General features: G+C 41.1%; 1 protein-coding gene across 4 annotated transcripts in view; it reads left to right on the forward strand.

The window, feature by feature from the left end:
* Positions 1–506: 506 nt before the first annotated feature.
* PLCG2 (phospholipase C gamma 2) overlaps positions 507–25,038 on the forward strand; it is a 72,015-nt gene continuing 47,483 nt past the window's right edge. For 2 of the 4 annotated variants that reach the window (XR_014318367.1, XM_082770303.1), the window contains exons 1-2: positions 7,610–7,734; positions 13,167–13,405. Coding sequence is in view for 3 of the 4 variants with exons in the window: in XM_082770303.1 (XP_082626429.1) it covers positions 13,210–13,405 (196 nt within the window). In the remaining variant the exon portion in view is untranslated. Of the gene's footprint in view, positions 601–7,609; positions 7,803–13,166; positions 13,406–25,038 lie in introns of those variants that run through there. The other 2 variants (XM_082770305.1, XM_082770304.1) reach the window with 2 other exon arrangements.

Genomic DNA, 25,038 nt, shown 5'->3' on the forward strand with positions numbered 1-25,038 from the left:
AAAAGTAAATTATGAACTCCCTTGGTTGCAGACAAATTTTAAAAATAGGAAGAGAGGGCATCCCAAAGGCTTAGAAACCAGAGAGCAAAGAATTCAAAATTTACCTGAGACAAAACAAAAACTGTGACAACTGTTGCATTTATCACAGGCGGGGGCATTATTAATGTGTTATTAATATGTGATGGTAGTGACCTGTCATGAAAGAGCTCAGCTCATAAAGACGGTGAAAGAGGAGAGAGTCTTGCTGGTGAAAAGTGACACACTTCATGTGTTCCACTTTCCTTCTTATAACTTCCTTTTTCTTTTTCTTTTTTTTTTTTTTTTTTCTTTTTTCTGCTAGCAACAGCCGTAACAAAATCTGCCCTTTAGAAGGAGAAGAGACTGTCATCACAGGTGACAGATTTTTTTCTAATTGTTATTATTTATTTAATTTTATATTAAACAAAAGGCTCAGGTTGGTGAGATTTTGTGTGCTTAAGGGGTCTTAACAGTAAGCTTTTACCCAGGTGGAATCAGAGCACAAAGAGGAAGAAACCTCCGTTTGACACTGCCTAGCTAATCTCAGCAGTATATCATTCATTATTCTGCGCAGGATTAAAGGTAAGCTCTGTATTGCGGCCTTTGAGACTCAGCAGGGCAGATATCCTTCACAGAAATGGGGTCAAATAATTCCTGACGTGTGGCAGAAAGGTTCTGGAGTGAAGACAGTTGGGTTTAAATTACCTGGCAGAGCCCTCCGTGTTCTAGTTTTTGCCTTCCCTCATGTAAAGTAAATGTTTTTTGTAGCTTAGCTCCAGAATAAAAGGACTGTCTTAATCATACAGGAAATGTAAAAGACATTTTCCTTGAAAGAGGGAGTTGTGTCTTAAAATTACTAGTCCAGTCTAAGGAAAGAAAGTGGAGGAATCAGTCTATGCGTGTGTGAAATTTCTAAGGCTAGAAAATAACTGACCTATTTTTAATTCATTCCAATTTGGAGATCAGGCTAAATAAGCATTTGCAAATTCACATTCTTAGATTCTTCATTTATTCTAGATTTGTCTCCTAATAAATGAGAGAAATTTTCCCTTGAAGGTTATTTTCTCATGTTTTTCCCTCTGTTGTAAAAGTGCAAATCTAATGGTTGTTCTTAAGAGACCTTACACAAAATATAAATTAGATTTTCAGTCAAATGTTGTTAACTGAGAAGGTTTTGGTAGCTGGTACTTACAAATGTATTGTGAAGTATCTGAATTCTGTTGCACAAATGAAATCTGGTGGGAGATGTGCAAAGTGTCTTACATAAAGTTTTTAAAATAAGTAAAATAGTATGACTCTACCTATATGTGAAAACTTGTATTTGAGAAATGGAGCGTGTCACATGATGGATGATATCTGTTTGAATTGCTGAAAAATGGATCTTTTGCAAACAGAAGTTCTTCTGAAGATGCAAAGTTAAATTTACTCAGCACGGGTACTCAGGAGACCATTATAACAGAACTTGGGCTCCAGCAAATTTGCACAGGCTGCAATATCACATCTTTGCCACCTGCCAGCCTGGGAGCGGAGTACACAGTAGACCCTAACACAGCTACTCCCATTTGTTCTGCAGGCTCGAGGGCAGCTTGAGAAACAAGAAAACTTAAGCAGCCTATCCTGAATCTCTAATTTATTCAGGCTTTTAATAGTTAATAGACACATCTACGTTTTCTCCTTTTTTTTACCCTGTTTTTAAAAAATTGTTAATAAATATGTTAATAAGACTGGGCCCCTATGCCAGGGTCTCACTCAGTACCAACTCCTACCTTGATCTGTTGACGCACAGGATCTCTAACGCTGTATGTTAAAAAGATGTTTATCATAAAAAGTAGAACAGAAGGTTTTGACCCTTTTATGTGACTCATTCAGTTATAACTACAGTGCATAAAGATAACAGCAGTTGCAGTAACGATTTGCATTCTATGCAAACATGCTGATCACAGAGATACACCAGATGGACTCTCTTCCAAGGCACAGGCGCCTGCAATGCATATCCCAGGAGTGTCTCTCATCCTACCCCTATTCAGAAAAAAACCTCTCAAGTACCTCATTAGTTTTTCAATCGTGTTTTCATTTCAGTGAAATTTTGATGTGTGTTTTACATGATTGCATGCTTATCTGTAAATAGGACCAGTGTGCTCGCTCTGTCCTCAGTTAATTCTAATGCCAGAGGGCTTTTCTAAACTTCTCTGGTGCAGCGTGTGACGGATTAAAGCTGATCTTTGCATGAGTGAGCACTGATGCAAGAAACTTCTCCTCCCTTCCTGTGTGCCTGGAGGGAAGGCCTTAGACTATAATAAATCCCTGCAATCAGCCATGTGTAGAGTAGAAAAAGACTAGGGCTACATCTGTCTAATGGTCCCAGAAGAACTTCCACCCACAGCAGCTAAGCCAATGTTAAGAAGTACTTAGCAGAATGAGAGGAAAATGGGAAGTGATCAGTGAGAGAGCACGTTGCAGCAGTGCTCGGTTTGTTCCTCCCATCGTCACAGCACGCTGTATGGTCCCACCACGGCACCTGTGACTTCAGTTCAGAGCAGTGGTGAAACGCTTCAGTCTAGCCTTGCTCATCGCCGTGCCTGGCCTGCCTGAAGTCGTGCATCTTTCCACCTCTCTGAGCTTGAAGGGATGACGAGTGAGAGCAGGAGGCTACAGCACATCATAACAGAGTGCTTTGCTCTCCTGAGCTCACCTGTGGTGCTGCTCTGCAGTGGGGAAAAATGAAAGGCTGGAAGATAACTAGAGGGAAGATCTGGACTTTTTCTTGCTGAGTGGCAATTCACCTAGTTGAAAAATATTGCCAAATGCTTTTTCTTGTTGTTGTTCACCTGCAGTCACATTCTTTTTCTGAAGGATTTTCATTTGATTGGCTTAAAAAGCATAGACGGAAAGTTTACCTGGTTCCCTGCTGAGTCTCCTGCAGCTTTGTTCTGCTGAGGCCTTGGTAAGGCAGAATTGCTCTCTCTCAGCGGTGCTGGTGAAGAGCTGCTGGCATTGTGCTGCTGTGGATGCAGTGACTGTAGTACTTCATGTTTCATCTGAAGGTGTAACTGCAGGCCCTATAAATACACTGGTGTTATGCACAGCTGGCAAAACCAGTCCAAGACACTGAGTGAACAGTTAGCTAGCTATTATGTGTACAGAAAAACCACATTTAATTCACATGTTCTCACATCTATTTTTAGTTTTTGATTGATCATCCCAAATCACATGACAAGAGTTTCTGCTAAACTGAAACTTTTTTTAAAAAAATGTTGTTCTGAGAAATGAAAAGTGGTTTTTTTTTTTTTTTCTTTTTTCTTTTTTTTTTCCTGGAATAGCTAGTTTTGCTATGAGGAATTAGCATTCCTAAGACGGGTCACTAGTATTAAACCTGGAAGACGTTCTGCCCTAGGCTTGCTGCTGCTGTGAGATCTCTGGTAAACCTCCTCACTCTCCGGGTGGGCCTTGATTCCTTTGAAAATGTGAAATGATGAAACGATGATTTCTATTCCTTTTTAAAATTGTTTTGACATGTATAAATGAAAATTGTTTCAGAAATGCCAAGGGGTATTATTCTACCAAGTTTTTAGGACAGTAATTTTTCATGTTTTTTTTTTTTAAACATGGTGTCTGCAAGTAACAAGGGACAAGGTGAGTTAAGTGAGAAGTGGTTGAATGTTTTAGGACTCAGGCAAACATCACAGCAGGCAACAGGACTGCCACTTACACGCACAGCATCCGTTCCTTCATGTAAGGTTTTCTGTTAGCTACTTTAGTTTATTTTAAATCAATATTTACTTTAAATATTGCGACTGTGACAATAATTTACCAAGATTAAAAGGAAAATATGATAAGAATGAAGCCAAGTAAACACTAGAACACTTTCACTTTTTTTTTTTTTTTTTTTTTTTTTTTTTTTAAATAAATGCACTTCGCAAGGAGTCCAAACCCCTCTATGTTGTGAGGATGTGCTGAGGCTGTTGTATTGTCAGATCGCATGAACATGTTTGAGGTTGGCTCATCTGGAAAGTTCATTGCTTGAGTTGTGCTCCTGCAGCTGGACAATATTCTGAGATCGGATTCAGCTACAAAGGTGCTTTGAGACACTAAAGGTGATGATTACAACTTGATCAAGGCTTCCTGCCATAGCTGAAGGTTCTAGAACAGGCCAGCTGGGCAATGCCTGCTAGGCCACTGCAAGCAACCTCCAGTCTAGAACTAGCCTTGGTTACTAGGCCCTGTACTTAAACAACTTCATTTTGTATGGCCAGGGAAGAACTTGGACAAAATAGATGACTTTATGAAGAGGAGCTATAAAAGAACAAGCCAGTCCTTAGTGATCACAGATTTCTCCCCTCACAAACTGGCACTTGCTTTCTGACAGGGAATTGGATTGACGTGTAATCCTGGTATGGTGGTGTGCAAGTTCTCTTGGCAACAGGTTTAGAGTCTGTTTCAGAGTCCTGCAGAGGAAAAGTTCATAAAAGAAAAGCTTGAAAAATAACTTTTCTCTATGAAAAAACCTCTGCTTATAGGTTTTGCAGCTCAAACCAGAAAATCTAGCTGAGGCTATGCACTCCTGCCAAGGAGTTGAAGTACTCTGATGGTGAGCAAATACTTAGACTAGATACTCTTATCAGTGACAGTCTCTAAAATATTTGTTCCTCATGCCCAATGGCTCTTTAGTATTTCTTACAAGTGGGGATTGATGGGATAAAGCTATTCAACTTTTATCCTCTACACAAAAGCTTTATTTTCTTTGTAGCTCCTGTGAGGAAATGGCACCAGTTTTGTGACCATTATTTATTCTATCCATGAGGCTGTCTTGCCAGGCCTGTGATCCTCTTTTGTGCCTTGTTTATTCTTCAGGGAAGTAATCAACACTTCATTACCAAATATGACAATAAGACAGGGTTGAAGCTACTAATGCTGTAATTAAGAAAGTGTCAATGTCAACCCTATAAATTCACTTTTTTGGGGGATTTATGACTGACATGAAAAAATGTACTCACAACTGAAAACTCTCTTTGGATCTTACAGTATGAATTTTGGTTATATTTAACAATGTGAAGAACCTTTTTAAATTATCAAAAGAAGGTTAAGCTGAAAAAAAAAAAAATATTCTAGTGGTTAACCTTTTAAACACACAGGCTTTTCTGGGGTCAGACTCTTCAACTCAAAGGACAAATTTCCCCACAACTCTTCCCAGCCCACATGTATAAACAATTTTTTTTTTTGTTACAAAAAACAAGGACTGACCATGCCACCTGATAATTATCTGTGACTGCAAGGTCCATACTCTTTACAGGGAATTCTGTTGTCCACTTGGGAGGTCCCACTTTCAAGGTTTGAAAGTTGGATGGCAGGAGCTGCTGATTCTGACAGTGACTGAATCTTCTGCTGTGATTGTGAGGGAATCTGAGTACTCTTACTTCTAGTGTACTGGATGTGCTGAGCAATAGCTGATGTTTCTGAGTCACTCTTATAGTGTTTTTGTTTGTTTGTTTGTTTGTTTGTTTTGTTTTGTTTATGAGGATTGGTTATCCCATCTATATGTCCAAGATTTTGTTACAATCAGCAATTTTTGGAATTCAGTGTTATGATCTCCACTGAAGCTGATTTTCTTCCACATACATATTTCCTTTGACTGTCTCACAACTCTCCAGCTTCAAGAAAGTTTTATCAGTGAAACCTAAGGTTGTGCCAGAAATGTTTTGAATTGGTAGGTTTTAGTCTTCCAGGGCACCACTGAGGCTCAACCACACCGAAGTATGTCTAGACCTAAGTCTGGTATGTTTTGCAGCCCTGCTTAACTTCTGCAGCAAAGACTCTGAATATCATAAAGATGGTCAACTCCGTGCCTTTGTGGCTTGTGGGTTGCTCAAGGGTGGTTCCTCTGCTGCAGCTATGCCATATGACTGGTGAGGAGACTTGGTACTAGTGAAGCAGTAGAAGGAGGGGCTGCTGAGGCTGATATTTGCTGAAACTTAGATTCACTGCCAACGTATCCAGATTAACACTGATTCTGACAGATGGGATTCAAAGAATTCTGTTATCTCCTGCCTGTAAAATGCCTGGGATCACCCGCACCCTGTAGCTCTCTGTGGTGTATGGTATGTGCCTTGTGGCTTGGGTCGTATGAATGTTCTGGTATTCAGCTTTTGCAGCTGGGGAAGTTGGCCACTTGATGCTAGCATTCTGTTGCCATTCATATAATTTCAAAGGCAGCTTCAATATAAAACACTCCAGGTTTTAATGATCAAGAGCTAAAAACAAACTTTGGGAGACATGTTGATATGATTGATACATATTCTGCTATTCTCATTCTTTTAGTGTCATGTCTCCTGTAAGATGTTCTGTGAACTTGTAACTACATCACATATTATAAAGAAACATTTCCCAGGTCTGGCACCTGGAAAAATCTGAAGAGTCTACAGCAAGATGGCTCATGAAACAGTGAACAATGACAGGATTATAATTGTCACATTTTTATTTTGCATTTAAAAGAATCCTTTCACAGATAATCAGGTTTTACTTTATTTTTATTTTTTTTTTTCCTTTTGTGGTGGTGGTGTTTCGAATGCATTCATCAGTTTCTGGTCCTGAGTCATACTCATTTGAAATCTTTTGATGCTTTTACCTATGGCAAGTATTTGTTAGCTTGTCTTTGGGAAGAGTTTCCCAAATTGCTCCTTACAGTTTTTGCTGGATACAAGGAACATTTTTTTTCTTTCTCTTTCTGAGCTAAGCATTTTTGTAGCATTGCTTTTGGTGTTGTAGAACTTCTTGTTGATACCCCATTCCAGATATTAGATTGCTTCAGTAGCTTTGGCATGCATAGGGTAGAATTATTAATAAGTTTTACTGAGTAAGATAGTGTTTGACTACTGTTCAACCATTTATGAAGCTGACAGAAATTCTTGAAAACATTTCTCTTGTCAGTAGATTAGATCTGATTCCAAGTCTGACTGCTAAGAGGCATGTCCTTTTCAATCCTTTTTTTTTTTTTTTTTGCCAGCTACCAGGGTTGGAAGGACAGCAGCTGAAGAGCTCTCTCTAATAGACTTAACCTGTTTGGAAAGCAGCACGTGGAATATGGATTTTGCCACAGCAACATGGCGTGGCCCTTGCCAAATTGTCCACAACTTCCTCTGTATGGGCAGAATGGGGAGATCCGTTCCTTGCAAACACTGTGCCATCTCTAGTTTTGCTTCCTAGGCATTTTTTTTTTGGTTTGTTTGAGGAGCAGTCGAGTGCGTCAACTTCATATCCCTGCTTCTGCGGCTTCCTGCTACCGCAGGCTCGAAAGATCATCGCGAGCAGGAATTGCACGGAGCTTTGAGCGCTTCATGAAAACTGTGATGGGTTAATGATCACCTAGGGCACACAAGCACCTGCTTCTCACAGGGGCTTCGGCAACAAGGCCTCGAACGGGGGCACGGCGAGGGGGACAGGGGCGGCTGAAGGGGACAAGGGCACGGCCCTGAGGGGAGGCGGCAGCAGGGAGCTGGTCCCCGGGGGAGGTGGAAGCACGGGGGGCGAGGAGGGACGGGACCGAGCCCCTTCTCCTTCTCCTCAGGCAGGCAGGGGACGCCCTGAGGGGCAGTACGCCAGTAGGTGGCCGGCGGCGCCCCGCCTCTTCCCGCTTCGGGCAGAAGCAGAAGTGGGAGCCCCGGCGGGGCGCGGCGACACCGGCACCGCCACCTCCCGGACAGCCACCGGCCCCTCCAGCAGGTGGGCTCGGGGTGGGCAGGGCGGCTGTGGTGGCTGTGGTGGCGGCGGGGGGCTGCTCCCCGCGGCAGGTGAGGGGGCGGGCGGCCGCGGGGAGGGGAGAGGAGGGCGGAGAGGAGGTGGGCGAGGGCAGGGAGGCGGCTTTGGGGCGAAGGGGACAGGGGGAGGTTGGCAGAGGGGACGCTGCCTGCCTGCACCTTGCGGCTGGACGCTGCCTGCTGCAGGCTGGCGAGGGAAGGAGGAAACCTTCTCAGCCGTGGTGGGTGTCTGATGGGGGTCCAGGGGTGAGGAGGGAAGCCCCCCTGCGAAGAGCCGTGCGTTGATTGCTGTTAATTAGTGGAGCCGTGGGTACCCGTGCTGGTGGTGCTGTGGTGAGGCGGTGTCCGAAATGCACCTGAAGGCAGAGCGAGGGGCCAAACATGCAACAGGTCTTGTAGAAATTGAGGTTTTGGTGCACAGAGCATGGGGGAAAACAGCAACTGACCAGGGTCTGCCTTCAGATTGCACTTCTTGGGCCACCTGGTGTAGGAAGGCACCTGCTGTGTCCTAAGGTCGAAGCTAAGAGTGGGGGTTCAACAGTGCTCAGATGAGATGTTCTTTGCCAACCTGTACCTTTGTGATTTGACTTTTCTCAGTTTTTCCTCTCTTTCCCTGCCCTATCAGATGTCTGCTAGGCAAGAACTGTAGATGATCTTCAGAAAGGGTTTGCTTTTGAAATTCAGGAGTACTGTAATGAAGGAAAACTAAATATGCAGCTTTGGGGGTGGACGGAAATGGTCGATTTCCATGTCTGTGTTCGCTTGTTTCCTTGCAATGAGCCTTTCTAACTTTAGTTCAAAGTATTCAGGTTCTTTGGTAAAAGACAATGTAGAAATTGCTCCTGTGTCACAACGCAAAAAGTAACAAATGGTCCCAATTTTGTGTGGCATACAGGATACCAATATTTTCACACCTGTGGTGCTTACAGTCAAAGTAATGCGTCTGTGTCTAAACTACAGTTTGTGGCATGTTTACATGATGACTGGATCACTCGTTGAATCATTTGAATGATGCTGGACCTCCCTGCTTTAGGCATCAATAGTTCTGTAGAAGAGCAGCAATGCTTTTATTTCACTCAAAGGTGTCCTGTAGCTCGTGCTCCTCTGGTGTAGAGGCATCCAGATACTGTGTTGATGGGGGTTATAATGGCATTCTGCTGAGTGAATGGACCGAAATATCGTAGATTCAAATATTTGTGCAGTGATGAGTGTAAGAAGGCTTGGGGGCACCCATGTGTGGGTCTAAGAAGACTCTCAATACTGAAAAGGCAATGAAGGGCTTCCTTGAGCTCTTCTGGGAGGTCTGGTGTGTTTCACCGCTAGGAAGCTTCCTGTGGTGTTCCTTCCAAGTTACTCCCAAACTGGAACAGGTAGCTGGAACAATAAAGGAATGGTCATGTAGGTTGACAAAATGCTGTGATATTTTTTCACCTGTTTACTGATGAAGTAGGTATCCTCAGCTGCAGTATTGTTTCAGAGTAAGTTTAGAACCTGGCTTAGAATGTAAGGTAGACTAAAAACAGCATTCACTCTCTTTTAAGAAGGAAGAGCTACTTTAAAAGGGGAAGTCCAGTATATTATATTCAGCGGAAACTGTTTAAGAAGCCACCTCTGAAAGGCAGTTCCTTTGCAGGAGGGGACTGAGCTCTCAAAAATGCTTCATCGCCTTTTATTAAGCAGCTATATTTAGAAATTCTTTTTGATGTTGCTGTAAGGTATGCTTCATTTTACAGCTACAACTTGTACTGCAACAGGCTCAGCATATGTATGTTTTGTTATATTCTCCTGAAAAAAAATATCCATTTACAAGTTGAGTTTTATTGTTGAGTTTTATTGTTGCTGTGCAGTATTACTGAAATGGTTAAATGTTGTTCCAATCACAACATACTTGTTTCACTACAATTCTTAATGAGGGAGCAAAATGAGAACACTAGGTTTCTTTTATTTGCTTTCTCCTTTTTGAAAGCCAGGCACCGTTCAAAGATTTGTAACTTTATTTTTCGCTCCTTGCTCTTCTGTTATTATAAGTCACTGTAATAACAGAAAAAACAAATGTAAGACGAGATGACTGTGGCTATCTTGTGAGATGCAAGGCCGTGATAATTTCTATGTTAATCTGACTGGTCCCAGGGGGTCAAAAAGGATCCGTTACATTCTGACTAAAATACGCCATTGCTTACAACCCTTAAAAGTTGTCCAAAGTTCTCAGTTGTAGGATTGACGTGTACATACATATATTTTTCAGTACCAGTAGGAAAACAAAGTACACTTTTCTTACACAGTAACAAGCTCATAGATATTAAACATGATATAACCTGTACAATGCTTTGCAAAACAGGGAGTAAGGCATGGTTCCTGCTCTAGAGGAACTTCAGGTTCAGTGTGGGCTATGCAGAAGAGGCCTCGCTGCAGGTAAGGAGGGACTGTTGTTTGCTTTTCTGTTAGCTTGAGAAAAAAAAAAGTGTTTACTGAAGTGGTAGAATTTTAAAAGGGATTGGAAAGATTGCACCGGGCAGCTTCAAAGTCTGACAGATGGGACTGAAAGCAGTTGGTGACACGATGTTGAAAGACAGCTTTGTGGTATTAATGAGAAAGAGCAGAAAAGAGAGTGAAGAGCATGTCAGGAGCCCGTGACATGGGGCGAGGGGGAGGAGGGCTGGAAGAAGTTACGAAGGGGAAGCGAGAAGTGGCATGGTCAAATTAGTTATCAACACGGAAACTGAAACTGCTTGTGATGGAGAGTAGTGGACTGAGGGGAGAGGAAGAGAGCCCAAGGGGATGCTGTGCCTGGTGGCTCAGCATGCCTGCTGCAGGGACATTCAGCTGTTCACTTAAACCTGTCCTGCTCAGGGATGGGGTAAAGGGGAAAGATTGGCAGCAAAATGGGCAAAATGGTATCTTGGGCGAAAATGATATCACTTCCTTCTTTGTGCGTGGATGGAAAAGCAGGTTCCAGGGCACTCTGTTTGTAAATAAGCTTGCTGAGAAGTAATCAAGCTTGTAATTAGCTGTTTGATGTGGGCGGGACCAGAGCATGGAAACTTGCTAATATTTATGAGAGTTGCTGCATGCATGTCTCTCTTTTGCCCGTTTTGTGCCAAGATGTGCTCTGGGTGTATGCATGCAAATACCGGTGAGGAAAAACAGACTCTGTTAGGAGAGGCATAGCCATGGAGTGTTAGAAGTGCGTAAGCTGATATACTTTAGACATTGCCAAGGTTTCTTCCAGTATTTGTATTTAACTCATATTTTCCCTTCACTTTCTTTACTGTTCTAAACAAGACAGTCACCTGGTTTAAATTCTCGTGTAGGTCATGTGCTGTAAGAGTTTACGCAAGCTGATGTTACTGCATCTGGTGTTACCTTGTCATTGGACAGCTAGGCCTTAATCATCAGCATTTTTTCACAGCTCTTCCTGGTGTAATATAAAGACGACAGCTAAATGGGCTACAGAGCCCTTGAGGCTCCTCAGATTTGGGAATTCTCATCAAGCAGCAAGTTGATGCTTCTGTGATAAGTTGGGGCAAGAAGAGTAACGAACTTGCTGCAGCTGGGATGCTGTAGGGATGGTATTTTGACTGTCTGGTGATAGTATTGTGAATATAAAAAAAAAATGGGGGAGAGGAGGATGATTTTGATTGTGCTTCAGACCTCTTTTTCCATATCAATAGCTTGATTGTTAATACTAAGGACAAAATTGATTTCCAGATATTTTTTACAGTTGCAGAAATTAAATTGCCCTCAGTTTCCAGAGTTAAAGATTTAACTTCAGCATAACATAGAATTCATTAAGTTTTTATCGGGCATAAGTCTATAAGTACCTGAAAACAATGAAGAAACTTTTATAGGAATGGTGATTTCTGAAAAGAGCTACTTCTGTCTCTGTCAGAAAAAAATATGCATGAGCAAAGACTTAATGATATTTAGTTCCCTATAAAATGGTAAGTAAAAGCTGATCTGATACTTGAAAGGATCTCAGTAGGCTTGAAGTGATTCTTTTTCTGATGCCTTATGAGACTCCTGAAGTCTTCAAATCAAGATAAATATAATCAGGGTTTGTACTTTGTTTAAGGGAGTCTATTCCACATTGCATCTACCAGTAACAGTTACTCTTTCCTGGGGAGAAACCAGTATTTGCTATTTGCGGACTTCAGAGATTCTTTTTTGCTTCCTAGTGCTATGAACTTTTTGTTGCTATTTTTTTTTTTGTTGTTGTTTAAAGTGCATTTAGACAGAATATGTGATGCATTAAACTTGCATTGCACATTTGATGTGCATGTATAATGTGTCAGTGATACACTTAAGTAAAGAAAACCTGCTCGATGTGGCAGAGGCGGATTCGATTTATAATTGTACTCGGTACCCTTTCTGGCTAACTGTTCACAAGCTGTTTGTTTAACTGTCCCAGGAAGTAATCCTTCCTTGGGCACTGGTTATACCTGCGAAAAAGCTGGAGTCTTGGGGAGTGAAATAAACAGGTGTCGTGAAAACAATCTGTGCAGTATAATTGCTTTTACACTATGTTTCTATCCCCTCTCCTAATATTAGTTAGGAGAGGGGATAGAAAACACATCAGAAAATGCTACAGAGATGGTGAATATTGCTCATTTAGAAGAGGTGTATAATAGGGTTCTGCTTTAGTTTGAACACGTTTTCATTTCAGCGTGTTCTTTAGTTTTGTTTATTCTTAAATACTCTGGAACGTAAAGGATTTATTTGTTAGAACCTAGGTGTTATTTATACTGGCATTTCTATGTTTTGTACTCTTCGTAGTTATTGTTCTTTTGTCCAATTACTCGGGTAGAATTCTGTTTGCTATTTCTTCCCGGTCTCCTTTTATTTTTTTTCCCCTTCATGTTTATGTCACACACTTCTATGTCATATTAGTGAGCTTTTAAAGGTGAAAGTCTGTATTTGTAATGCTGGGTGTATCTATGCTACTGAACATGTGCTTGCATAAGAGAATACATGGAATTATATCCTTGAATGTGATTTTATGTATTTGGGCTAAACGGAACGTAGCTTGCTTTATATTGTTTTGGAGTGCTGGGTACAGCTGTGTGAGTAGGCTGCAGGAGCAGTTAGTGTCACGGTACAGCTGGAAGAGGGACGTTGGTCTTGCAGAGGAATTGAGCAGTGGCAGCTCCACCTGGCTCTTGATGTTTAATAGAAAATAGATGTAAGTGTCACTGGTACCTCTCTTTGTGAAGACTGTTCCTCCTTTGCCAGGCCCCTTGCCATTTTATCCTTAATGTTCACCATGTATATGCCATGCATTTAAATGGGTGGTCTATTACCTAAAGCTATTATGTATCTCTAATTTATACAAACATAATTATAAGGAAATAAAAAAGCTGTTTTAAATACTGATTTTTTCCCCTTTTCTGCCTTTTTCAGCACACCGAAAACTGTAAAAGTTTGATATAAAAAAACAACAAACATGTCCAGAAAGAATATAGACTATGGGGTGCTGCCGGAGTATGAGAAAAGCCAGATCAAAAGGACCTTGGAGCTGGGAACTGTCATGACAGTATTCAGTCTTAAGAAGAGCAGTCCAGAAAGGAGGACTATACAAGTCATAATGGAAACCAGGCAGGTGGCATGGAGCAAGACAGCTGACAAGATTGAAGGTTTCTGTGAGTATTTTCAAAGCGTACCTGAACTTGGAGTTACTTAATAAATTAATGTAATTGTTGAATATTGATTTAATGAGCCTTTGTTAACATAATGAAGCTTTTGGCTGAAAATAGTCTGGTAACTTGCCAAGAATACGGTGAATTGGGGCAATGCAGGTGAAGAATCTTCTGCAGCTCCTTAGTTAGATACCTAACCCTTGCATGTGGTTAACGTTCTTTTTCCCTAAACCCTGCTCTCAAAGTTTTCATCCTTGAATGTGATGATGCTTGTGTTCTATGAATTGTGTTACTGAGTGAGAACTGTTTTCCATCATTAAGCACTGAGATGTCTTGTAGATCCAAACAATTTTTTGCCCTTCTCTCCCCAAAATCAAAACACCCAAATACAAGGAAACTGAAGTAAATGTCCCATATTCTTAAGGAAATTGTTGTTTCAGGTTAGAAATCATTACTTAGGATCATTATTGGAAAGTACGAATGACTTAGGAAGATGAAGCTGTGAGATATGAGATTGTTTGAAGGTCCTGAGTTGATAGTGTCTCTAGCTTATATCTGAACTGGTAAAATCCACTATTTATAACTAGGTGGGGAAATAGAAGGGGAATTTAAAGCTACGTAGCACTGCAAAAGCCATGGTACAAGAGTAAAGTGAAACTTGTTTTCAGTTCTTACTGAACGTGGCTGATGTCAACCAAGTTCAACCTGCAGTTTTGGGGGCTTGTACAGTTCCCATTTCTATAATGTAATTACAGGTGTTGCATATGAGCATTTGATAACTTTATTTTTGTGGGCATGATTTTATGTGCTGTTGCTAAATGGTGTTTGTCTTCTATGAAGGGATTGGACAATCTGTCTGAGTTGACACTTACTGGTTGCCCTCAGCTAATACGAGAAGTTTGGAGTTGAATTTAGGAATTGAAATTGTGATAAGAACTTGGAGTTTCGAGGTGAAGAAGTGAAGGCTGAGCCAGTACACTGTAGTGGGGGAATAATTACAGCACAGGGAATCTCAGAGGTGAGACTAGAACTTACTGAGCAGAGACTGAAATGTAGGTGAGAAATAAGTTGATCGATGCCTGAGAGAAGGAAGAGGGGTTAGGAACATGAGAGAGACTGAGGCTAAATTAAGTGTGTGGGGGGATAAGGGGCCATAGGTGTGGAGAATAAGCAGATATTTCTCCCTGCGGCCTCTTACTTTTCTGGAGGCTTGACAGTCATATGTGAATTTCAGTGGGAAGAAAAATCTGCATTGTGTGGTGAAAGAAATTGAGGAGAAAGAATGGAGTTCGTCTATTGATTTTCGATATATATTTTTTTTTGTTATAAATCCACTGTAAGCTAAAAACACATTGATCTGTAAGGCTGCAAAGACAAGCACTGAGAAGATGCATGATTTTTGAATTGTCTGTGCAACTTCACTTCAAGCTACTTAGGAGCATTAAATTTCTATTTGGTATTTCCACCAGTTCCCGTCTTGTTCTTTGCAAAGACTGCGCCTGCAACAGGAAATCTAGTGCAGTGGAATGAAAGACTGCTCGTCTGGAGAATGTTTTTATAATTGGTGGTGAAAATGTGGTCATACATAGTGTTCTGGGAAAAAGCAATCGGATCTGCACACCCTAATTAACAGGTTCTCTGGATCATCCTTTCGCTGTGCCCTGGTTAGTCATGTAAAATTAGGATAATTATTCCTTCCTACAATGATGAGGGTGAATGCGAGTATGATGTGCTCAGATCCCAAAATGAGGTGTGCCAAAAAAAGTCCGGTGTGGAGGGGAGTAATTCAGTTATGAGAGCATGGCTTGAATAAACCTTACAAGTAAAGCCTGGGGTGACGCACAGAACAATGAGATTAAAACAAAATAGAAAATAACCACTTGCTGGATTAATGAGGCCTCAGAGTCCTCTGGCAAAAAATAACATGGGATCATGTAGTTAAAGACTATAACACAGCCACTTGCACAAAGTGACTAAACTTAAAGCAGCCTGGTCTGTATTCCAGAGCATTCCAGGTTTTGGGGCCAGCTTTTTTCAGTGCATGACTTGCAGTCTTATCAAAGCATCCCGTGTGTGTGTAGGAATACATACTGATAATTAAATTTCTTGCTCTGTGTATAGATTTTGACCCTTTTGAAGAAAGGTGAATATTTTATTTGACCCTTATACGTGGGTGATCCAGCAGGATAATGACTTGCCTCCGGATACACTGGCACTTGTTACCAGGACAGGGAATTCAGCTATAGACCTGCAATTTATCCAAAGGCCATCTGCCTTTCTCCCTGAAAATTCAAGTATTTTAGCAGTATATTTAAATTCAGGAATATTTAAGTGGAAATACTGAATGGAAACTTCAGGTATGAGAATATGTCAAGACTCCAAAGCATGAATATGCAAAATATTGTTCTGTTGTCTTACAAAGCAAAGAACCCTCTCAAAAACAAGATGTATTTTCAGACATTGTTTCAGAATATGATGTGAACTGCTGTTGTGTTGTTCTGGTTCATGGTAAATTCTATCTGATCTGCTTGAAATGAAAGTCACTGCAGCTTTAACTTGCTGACAGTGTTTCTACTGAAGAGGAAGGAAATCTTTTTTTTTTTTTTTTTTTAATTTTATTATTACTCCTTTTGACTGACACTTGGGCTTCCCTTTTGCTTGAAAAGTAGAAAAAACATGGATTTGAACTTTTCATATGTAGTAATCAAATGGATGGGCTTCTTGAGTACCAATAACAGGAGAATAAGAATTTTTATTTCCCTGGAGCTGTGCTAAAAAGTTGCTACCAACTTTGTGATGGGAGAAAAATCATTTTCACTTGAGAGTATCTAAATGTATGTATGAATATCCCAAATATTCACTGGTGGGTTGTATTGACTTTGTGAAAAATAAGAACTAAGAAGGCTTACACATTTGAAAAATGTATATTTAGTGGCGAAGGATATGGTAGTATGATCTCAAGTATTATATTGTTGCTTAATATTCTGTGCTTTAATCATCCAGAAGATTTCTGTTCAATACACGTTTGTGATGTGATCTTAATGGTTGCTATTTCCATGTGCTACAGTCCAATAAGAATTAATATTGATCATGGGTGAGAGAGTGAAGATCGTTGTGTGTGCAATTTTAACTCATTTGGCACCTGCTCTTTAGAGGAGGCACAGAACTGAACGTTTGCACCTGCTGGGGGAATTGTGTTCATAAATCAGATAGCAAGGAGAGCTCTTAAGTTTTGGATGCAAAAAGAGCTGATAGAGAGGATGGAGACCTGTTTTTATGTTGTATCCTAATACCTTTCCTTTGGAAAATAAGAACTTTTTTTTCCCCTCTCTCTCTGTTAACTGCTCTGCCTAGTGTTGTGAGTTTGGGGTATCACAATGCTGAATTTCTTGCTGTTGAACTGTAAATATGTAAAGGGCTCTCAAATTCCTCTAAGCCAGAGCAGCTCATAGTGTAGGCCGGTCAATGCTCTACACTGCAGGGATGCAAAGCTCTTTTGATTGTGAGGAGACGAGTAAATATCTTAAAAAATTGATAGCATAAACTGCTGAAAGACACCTGCTGTGTTACGAGGATGGATATCAAGGAGACTTCTGCATTGATTTCAGTGAAGTAGTGTGGTCTCTGAAAGAAGTACTTTGTGTTATTTACGGTGGGAAAAATCTGAGACGTCCTGAAGTGAGGCAGAGATGCAGGTGTCATTTTTTTTTTTTTTTAAACTTTCATTCACTGTAATGAAAGCTTGTTTGGGAACACACAAATGTAGTCGTTAGACTTCCTTAAGAGAGCTGTTTTAAAACGGGGAGTTGTTTTTGGAGTTGTGACATTTTTTTTTACATAGATCCTTAAGCAGTGGCTTGTGCCTGCAGATACAGTGATGATAAATATTGCTCTTCTGTAAGGTTGGTACAAAAATGCTTTGCTGTTCTTTCAGACACAATTATCTTAAATTATTTTTATGCTTTGTGGGGTCTAGCTCGGAATAAGACAGCAGATATTAATTTTCCCAAGAGTTGCTTACTATATCTATAGCTGGTAAGCTTTCATACTGCTGTTGGTTTTTATACCTTACAGACATCTAATATACAGTGACGTGTTAAATGATTAGTGTATCCATCTGTACTGTGTTCTCTGGGGCCATGTTCCTGTGCTGCTAAAATTATGGTACTACTCAAAACCGGATGGTTCAGCAAGTCCAAGTCGCTGGAGACAGCTGAACAAATGGGCAGAGGTGGTTCTGCTCAGTGCCTGGTATGGATGAACCCTGAGGATATTACAAGGACATTTTTCAAGTTTGGTTAATGTTGTTTGGGAAAGGATTTAAGTTAAGCCTCACATTAATACTAAAACAACAACAAAAAAAACCCTTTGTTTTGGAATAAATGGATCTGTGCAAGGGAGATGTAGGGTTATCTATGCTGATAGAAATGTTTGTGCAATGCCACGGCTCTCTGTGTGGCAGTACGATGTACTTTAAATTGCATTACCCATGGAAGGGTTCCTTTCTTTTAAAAGCTGTCAGCCTTTATGGTCAGAACAGGGTGAAAGAGGTGCTAAAATTATGGCTGTTTCCTGCTCAGTGCAGATGTCTTTCTCCAGATGAGTAAGTTAAAATGGAGCTACCTTTCTTTAGAAAGCCCCTGGTTCCAGGCCTTTGGCCTCTAACAAGTGTGGATGTACAGAGGCAAGGACAGCTGGTTTAAATGCTCTCCCATCTCCATCGTGTGGCTCTGACCACGCAATGCCTGAGTACTGGAGATTTTACTTTGACCTTCCGAAAGACCTGAGTCACCATATACAGAAGGGATTTTCTAGCAAAAAGGAACTAGTGAGAAACTTCTGTATTTAACTCCCAGTGAAATAGTACAGGTTGTTTGTGTCCTTTAGCAAGGATACACAGTTTCAACAGTAGATCAAGGAGCCAAATTTTCAGCTAATGCATGTCCCAGAGTCCGCTGACTTTAACAAAGCAACTGAGGGCCTTGGTCACTTTGTTTTTGCTTGGGATTTACTTCAGTCTGGGAGTGCTGCTACATCCTTAATTTTGCAAACTAAGGGTCTTATTTTAGCTGGTGCTTTGTTCTAGCTTTACAAATTGGACAGTGCAAAACACACCGTGTGGGGATCTCATTGTTGTGCCTCAAGGGGGATAGGGAGCATTGAGTACCAGCTCCTCTGTTTGTGCCAGTCCTCCCTGCCCACCTGCAAGAGGGGAAGGAGCAACCAGATAGTGGCTGTGCACACTTCTTTCTCCGAGTTGTCCTGATGGGTTGAGTAACCTGTGCATGCACAGTCTTTCTTTCCTCTACAGCTTTGCTGCCAAGAGTTCCTCAAGCCAAGGGAGTTCTTGGGTGCTATCTCCATTTTCAGGAGGACAAGGAACTTCTCCAAGCCAATCAGACTTGCTGAAGACAGTAGATTTTGCTCTGTGAAAGAAAACTCGGATCCTCTTGTACAATCTGTTTCTTGGGTCTCAGGTGATTCTGCTTACAATGTGTAAAATATAACATGCTGTAGGACCAAACAGATTAAGTGACTTTGAGGTGTCTTTCTTTTCAGCCTGTAATGTCTGAATAGTCTAGTACTTGAGCACCTTTCAAGAAAAAAAGTAAATAAAATTTGTCTACATTTTCCATTTTATGAGAGTTCCAAGTTTCCTTCTAAATGAAAGGGAAAGATGAACGATGGAAGGAGAGGGGCTGCCTGTACCAGAGCATTTTCTAGGTATAGTGGAGGCCAGGAAAGTTCCCGGTGCTGCTGTTTTTTTTAATGTCATCTACTAAGATTGCAGAATACCTTGTATCTGCCTTCCCTGGGTTCGCCTGGGTCCAACACAACCCATTGTACAAAACCAAAATAGGTAGAGGGGAGCAGTGCAGCTTTTCACAGAGTTTTAATCACAGATGTTTAGCACGCAGGATTTCATTAGAGTATTAAAATTAATGCCAACAACATGTGCATCCTTACGTGGGTCTGCAGAGAGCTATGCAAATAATTGAGGGAAGCAGATCTGAGCTAGATCTGACTGTGTTCACCCATGCTTGGGCTTCTTTTAGTCATCTTGCTATTGTTCTATACAGAGAGACATTTTAGATGCCCTAATAGCTCTAAGATCATCCAAGGGAAACACTTGTAGGTACTGGCTACAAAATGTCGGGGCTGCTTCTTCTGCCTTCTGCTTACAAATGGCATTTCCCTCTATTCTGCCTTGTCCTCCATCATTTTAGGCTATAAAGATAACCCGGTGTTTGCTAGGTGGGCCATGGGGCTGCTCATGGTGCTCAGAATTTCATTCGTATTTCATTGTACGCACCCTACCTTTTATTGCAGTGGAGCCCCTGCCATTTTTTCAGTAGAAGTCTGGTCCTTTCATGAACAAGAAGTAGGTTTGGTAAGCACTGCAGAAGTACTGCCTTGTAGATACGCTGGCTTGATGAAAGGCTGGTGACTCGGATGCAGCGTTCATGGGGTCAAGGGGACTTTTCCTTCTATTTCCAGGAAAAATAAGCAAGCCTCCTAGAAATCAAGGGTTGACCACAGTCCCCAGCCACTCCCTCCACAGCCTGATTGAGAAGCTGCCCGTTTCTAGAGAAGAAATTTGGTAACCACAATTGTATAGCGGGGAAAGCATGTGGTGGGGAAATGTGTTCTCCTTCTAGTGCTGTCCTAGTCCAGGTGGGACCCAGCAGGACGTGGCTGTGGAGCATTTATTTACCCGTGGCTGTTACTGACCATTGGAAGTTCATGGGTTTGCAATTTAAGAAGTACTTGTCTTGGTAACTAGAACAGAACTAAACTAATGTTTGCTTTATCAACACACCAAAAAAGGAAGCTTAGGTTTCCTGGTATGGAAGGAATTGTTTAATTTGCGATGGATTTTCCTCTTGGAGACAATGTGTGCTGTATGCCTGGCTGTGAAGCCGTGACTTACACAAGTACGAGTGTAACTTACTGCAATGTGTTGCTCAGCATGTCACTTCCTATGGTTCTGCTGTGTATTTTTATTGCATATGAGCCCTTTACAACTGCATGGGGCTGTGCAGTGGCCCCTGGGTCACACCCTCTGCTATTTCTCCCCACTTCTACTGCATAGCCAGCCTGCGACGGCTCGATGTTGTACTCATGGTGGCTTCTGGGGATCACTTCTGCCTCCATGTCAGCGGCTCTGCTGTGCTGTTTCTTTGCTAGGATACCACACGGCCCACAAACAACTGTCCTGTTGGAGCTGAGACAGTGGTGGGGGAACTGCTGGACAGCAGGGAAAGGCGGAGGGGAAGGAGCTGCGAGCAGGAACTGCTGAAGTCTGTCCTCTGCTAAGAGACATGACTGGGGCACCTGCATCTGCTGACTTAGAGTACACTCCAGTGCTACCAAACAACATTTCCCAAATTTTCTTGTATCATGATATAGAAGTTTATATGCACATGAGTAGACTAAGCCCCACAGACGTTATGGTATCTAAGCTGGTAGAGCAAGCACTTGGCACGTTGTAGGTCTTCAGGAAGGTGAGCTGTAACAGATACCTCGTTCTTTGTCAGATGTCAAGTCTTCAAGGAGAATTAAGGGAAAGTCTGTGGTGACTGGAGTCTGATTAGTCATGGGAAAATATGCAAGTTTCTGCATACTCTTCCATCAATCTGGGTGTTAAGTGATGATTCACAGCCAGCAGAATTGTGCTCTGAGAAGTGTGTGGTGCCTTCGCTGACTGTGTAAATGTCTGCTTCTCTGTAATGCAAGCATACATATTTCTGTAGATAATTTCTCTTTTTTTGATTACTTTTTTTTCTTTTTAACGAAGTGGCAAAATTATGAAGCACAGGGCCTGAGCCTGTTAAAATTGAGGCTTTTAATGCTAATGGGTATGCTTCAGTATAACATGTAGTAACTGTTTCTTTTTTCTTCAGTCCAGAGGTATAAGATAGTCCTGCTGCACTAATATACCTTTTTTCATTTTTAATCAAAAGATATGACTGATAGTGCCTAACATTTTATTTTAGGATTAACTAGAGTGGCTAATTTCATGTTATCTCTCTTCTGCTTCTTTCCTGCAATTTTTTCCAGAGTTTGTGAACAAAATGACTGTGGCCCACTTCTTAAATACATTTGCCTTCTTAGATTCATTTAGTGTTACTAATAATGTGTCTGACGTATGAAAGTAGAAAGAATTATCAGAAACTGTTAAAAATCACTTGAGATTTACTTCCTGCTCAAGAGATTTGTACAGAATTAGTCATCTTAAAAATCTGTAAGTACAAGTGTAATTTTCATCTTCCAGGGATATATTAAGAAAGGGAGTGCAAGAAACAAAGAACTAACTTAGCAAGTGCACATTGTACATGTAACAGCACTCACAAGTTTTGATTCTGTTTTTTCTCGATCTGCAAGGTTGCACCGTGTGTTTTCAGACTGTTACGCTGCCAAGTAGAAACCACATTACTGCAAAACGTTGCACCTGGATAATGATCGAAACTCATTGGAGCGGCAGAGCATCTATAACCTAGTCATGTAGATACTAGGAGCCGATCAGTCCACGCACAGTTTGCAGGGAGAGGTAAAATGCAGGGACGTGTAACTAATGTAATGGCAATCTTAGATGTGTTGTCACAGGTGGTGATGTTGTAGCTAACAGGGTATTTATTTATTGAGATCTTTTTGTATTTTGTGAATGTTATCCTGCAGCATGTTATCCCCTAAATTAAATTTTTCTGATTTTACTTTTAAAATCCTAGCTAGAATGACCTGCTGAAGAGAGCACATTGTGGTTCTGGGCATCCTTTCAGCTGCCAGATGCATTAGGAATTTCATTCTTATTTTATTTTTTTTAAATTAAAACCCAAGCACCTAAGAGACTGTTTATGAAAGTGGCTTACATTCTTAAACTTAGCTGAGGGATTTTTTTCCCATGAAATTAAACATCTAAGTAATTTAAATATTTAAATTTGAATGTCAGTATGAACTTTCTCTCTTGTGGAAAACTTTATTTCTTTGTCTTTGGAAAAAATGATACAAACTTCTATAGCATTTGTACCTTTCTGGGACAAGTAATTAATATCTATGTATTCTGCTGAGAAATACCTGCTCCTTTTGACTTGAATGTCAGACTTGACCTTGCTAATGCTCAGATAGCTTGACCTTTCTAGTAGTGACTTTTTTTTTTTTTTTAAATAATTGCTATCATTTTTTTTTCCTGTCTGAATTTTCTGACTGTCTCAGGCAATTATAAATAAACAGAAGAAATAAACTTAACTCACATTGAACACTCCAGGTCCTTATTCTGTCTTTTTCTTTCTATTTTGTATTCTGTAAACTGTTAACGTGTCATTGCAAAAGTGAATCTACTTCTTACTCTTTGCAGAATATCTTTTCAAAGGGACACTACAATTCACCCTTTTCTGTTTTGAAACTAGTGTGTTTCAGTTCTTACCAGGGGATCTTTGTGTAAGTCTTCAGCTGAGTATTTAGAGCCTGTTTTTTGTGGTTAAATGAAAAAAAGAATGTGTGTAGCCTTTAGCTGTTTTCAAATCATGTCTTCACTTCAGCAGCTCGCTTTTGCAGTGTTTAACGCTAACTTACAGTGACCAGACTTCCTGACGTGGCTAGCCAGTGAAATGAGGATCCAATCTAGAGCACTTTGCAGACCTGAGCACCATGAAAGTGGTTGATGAAAGTGAGGGGAAGATGTGGATGCTCCAGTAGATTTTCCCCAAAGTCAAAGTTTTGTGTGGCAACTTTCTTGTTTTGTTTTGGGAAGTAGAATGTAAAGTTTTATGGGCACGTATATAAACTTTACCCTAACCTCATTTTCTGAAGGTGCTTTTTAATTTCTAATATGAAACCAATAGCCCTTTGAGGTTTAAGGCCCCTTCAATTTAGTGCCCTTCAAACTGGGAAGGGCCATAATATGTCACTGCTTTGCTGAGCAGTCTAGTGAGAAGTTGTCAATTCAAAAGATAGCTGTAATTGATAAGATGGCAATTTGTTGTTACTGTGCATGGCAGCTCTGTGTGGTCTGATTACTTAAAAGCCTGCTGGTTTAAGTGGTACACCAAGCTACAGCTTCTGCCAGTCACGCGGCTCAGTCCCAGAGGACCCCTTGGAAAGGCAGCCACGTGTGCTTTCTCAAGATGCACCGCACCATTTCTCACGTTGCATCCTTGTAACTCTGCAGATATTTTTGTGGCTTACCTGTAATGACTTCCTTGGGCCACTGAATGTCTGATTAAATTTCACCGTTTGTACGAGCTGGATCACTTTCCATACCACCTCTGTTCTCACCTGCTGCAGATTTTTGCCTTCATATGACTTTGCCTTTCTCTGAGACAAGCCTCACCTTTTTCCCTTTAGAGTTGCACTTGATCCGTGTTTCACTGCTGTTTTGAATAAAACAGGCTGTTAAGACACACCTTGTATAGTTAATCTTTAATTCTGCAGAGGTGAGACTAAAGCCATTGTCCTTACAAACCGCTGTGAAGTGCATTTGCAAAAGGAGACTGAAGGCTTTCTTCATTCACTGGGGGCTCATTTGCACATAGTCTGTGTTGCAGGAGGCAGTTTCTGCCTTTCTGAAATGAAACCCTCTTTGGAATATTTTGTAATGCAAATTGTTTTCTTTTTTTTTTTTTTTTTTTTTTTTTAGGAGGGATGTAGGTTTCAAAAACTGGTTTTGAAGTCTTTGTGCAGAATGTAACTATATACACGCATGAAAATGTGAAGACACTCATGTAGACAATGCCCACCTCTGTGTCTCGGTCCGCACCATTTGGATGATCAGTCCCTTATTTTCCTTTCTGAAACGTTGCCAGTAGCTTCTCTGTAAGACTTCTGGGGACTGCTACTGAAAATACCTAATGAAGTAAATAATGATCATGGCCTGATTTCCGACACTACAAGCATCCTTTGAATCTCTCTGTAAACTTTTTATTCTCCTGCTCCACTATGTACATAACTGATCTGACCGTTCTTTGTGGCTACAGACAATGAAAATCTCCTGCAGCCTTTGGACTTGCAATCAGGAGCCTTATCTTACAGGACTCTACTCCATACTGCTAGTCCCAGATGAACTTTAACACTGCTAGTCATGACTCTTCTGCCAAGGATACCTTGCTAGATTGTCAGCCTGTAAGGCTTATCCCATTTATACACAGTTCTCTTGACTTTACAGCATCAAATTATCTGACTTTGGTAAAGTCTATCTATGCAAGCATGCCTGACAACAGTCAATTTACATGGGCACTTCCAGCTAACATATTGCTGTTCTGCTGTTGGTGTTGGCTGGTTTTAAGCAGGGGCTTTTCCTTCATCCAGTTGTCTGCTTGGCTGCTCCCTGCAGACGATGGGTGGTGGGTGAGCGCTGGGGCAGAGGCGGAATGATCAGCAGCGTTGTTGTATGCAGCAATGTTGTGTTTTCTGCAGTTCTGTTCGTTCGCTACCTGCACTTGCCTTACGTCTTGTCTTCTGCTGAGCTTGCCCAGCACCAGCCATAGTGGAATCCAAGTTGTGTTTTGCCATCTGCCTCCTGAAGGGAAGGTAACGGGGATTCACAGTTAAAACGTTGGGACTGAATGTGATTTCTGCTGCCAAGTTATTTGAATGGAGATCAGTGGAGATGCTGAGGATCAAAGGTTTATTGTGAAGTT

This window comes from Aythya marila (assembly GCF_965140915.1).
Source record: "Aythya marila genome assembly, chromosome: 12".
Classification (NCBI taxonomy): domain Eukaryota; kingdom Metazoa; phylum Chordata; class Aves; order Anseriformes; family Anatidae; genus Aythya; species Aythya marila.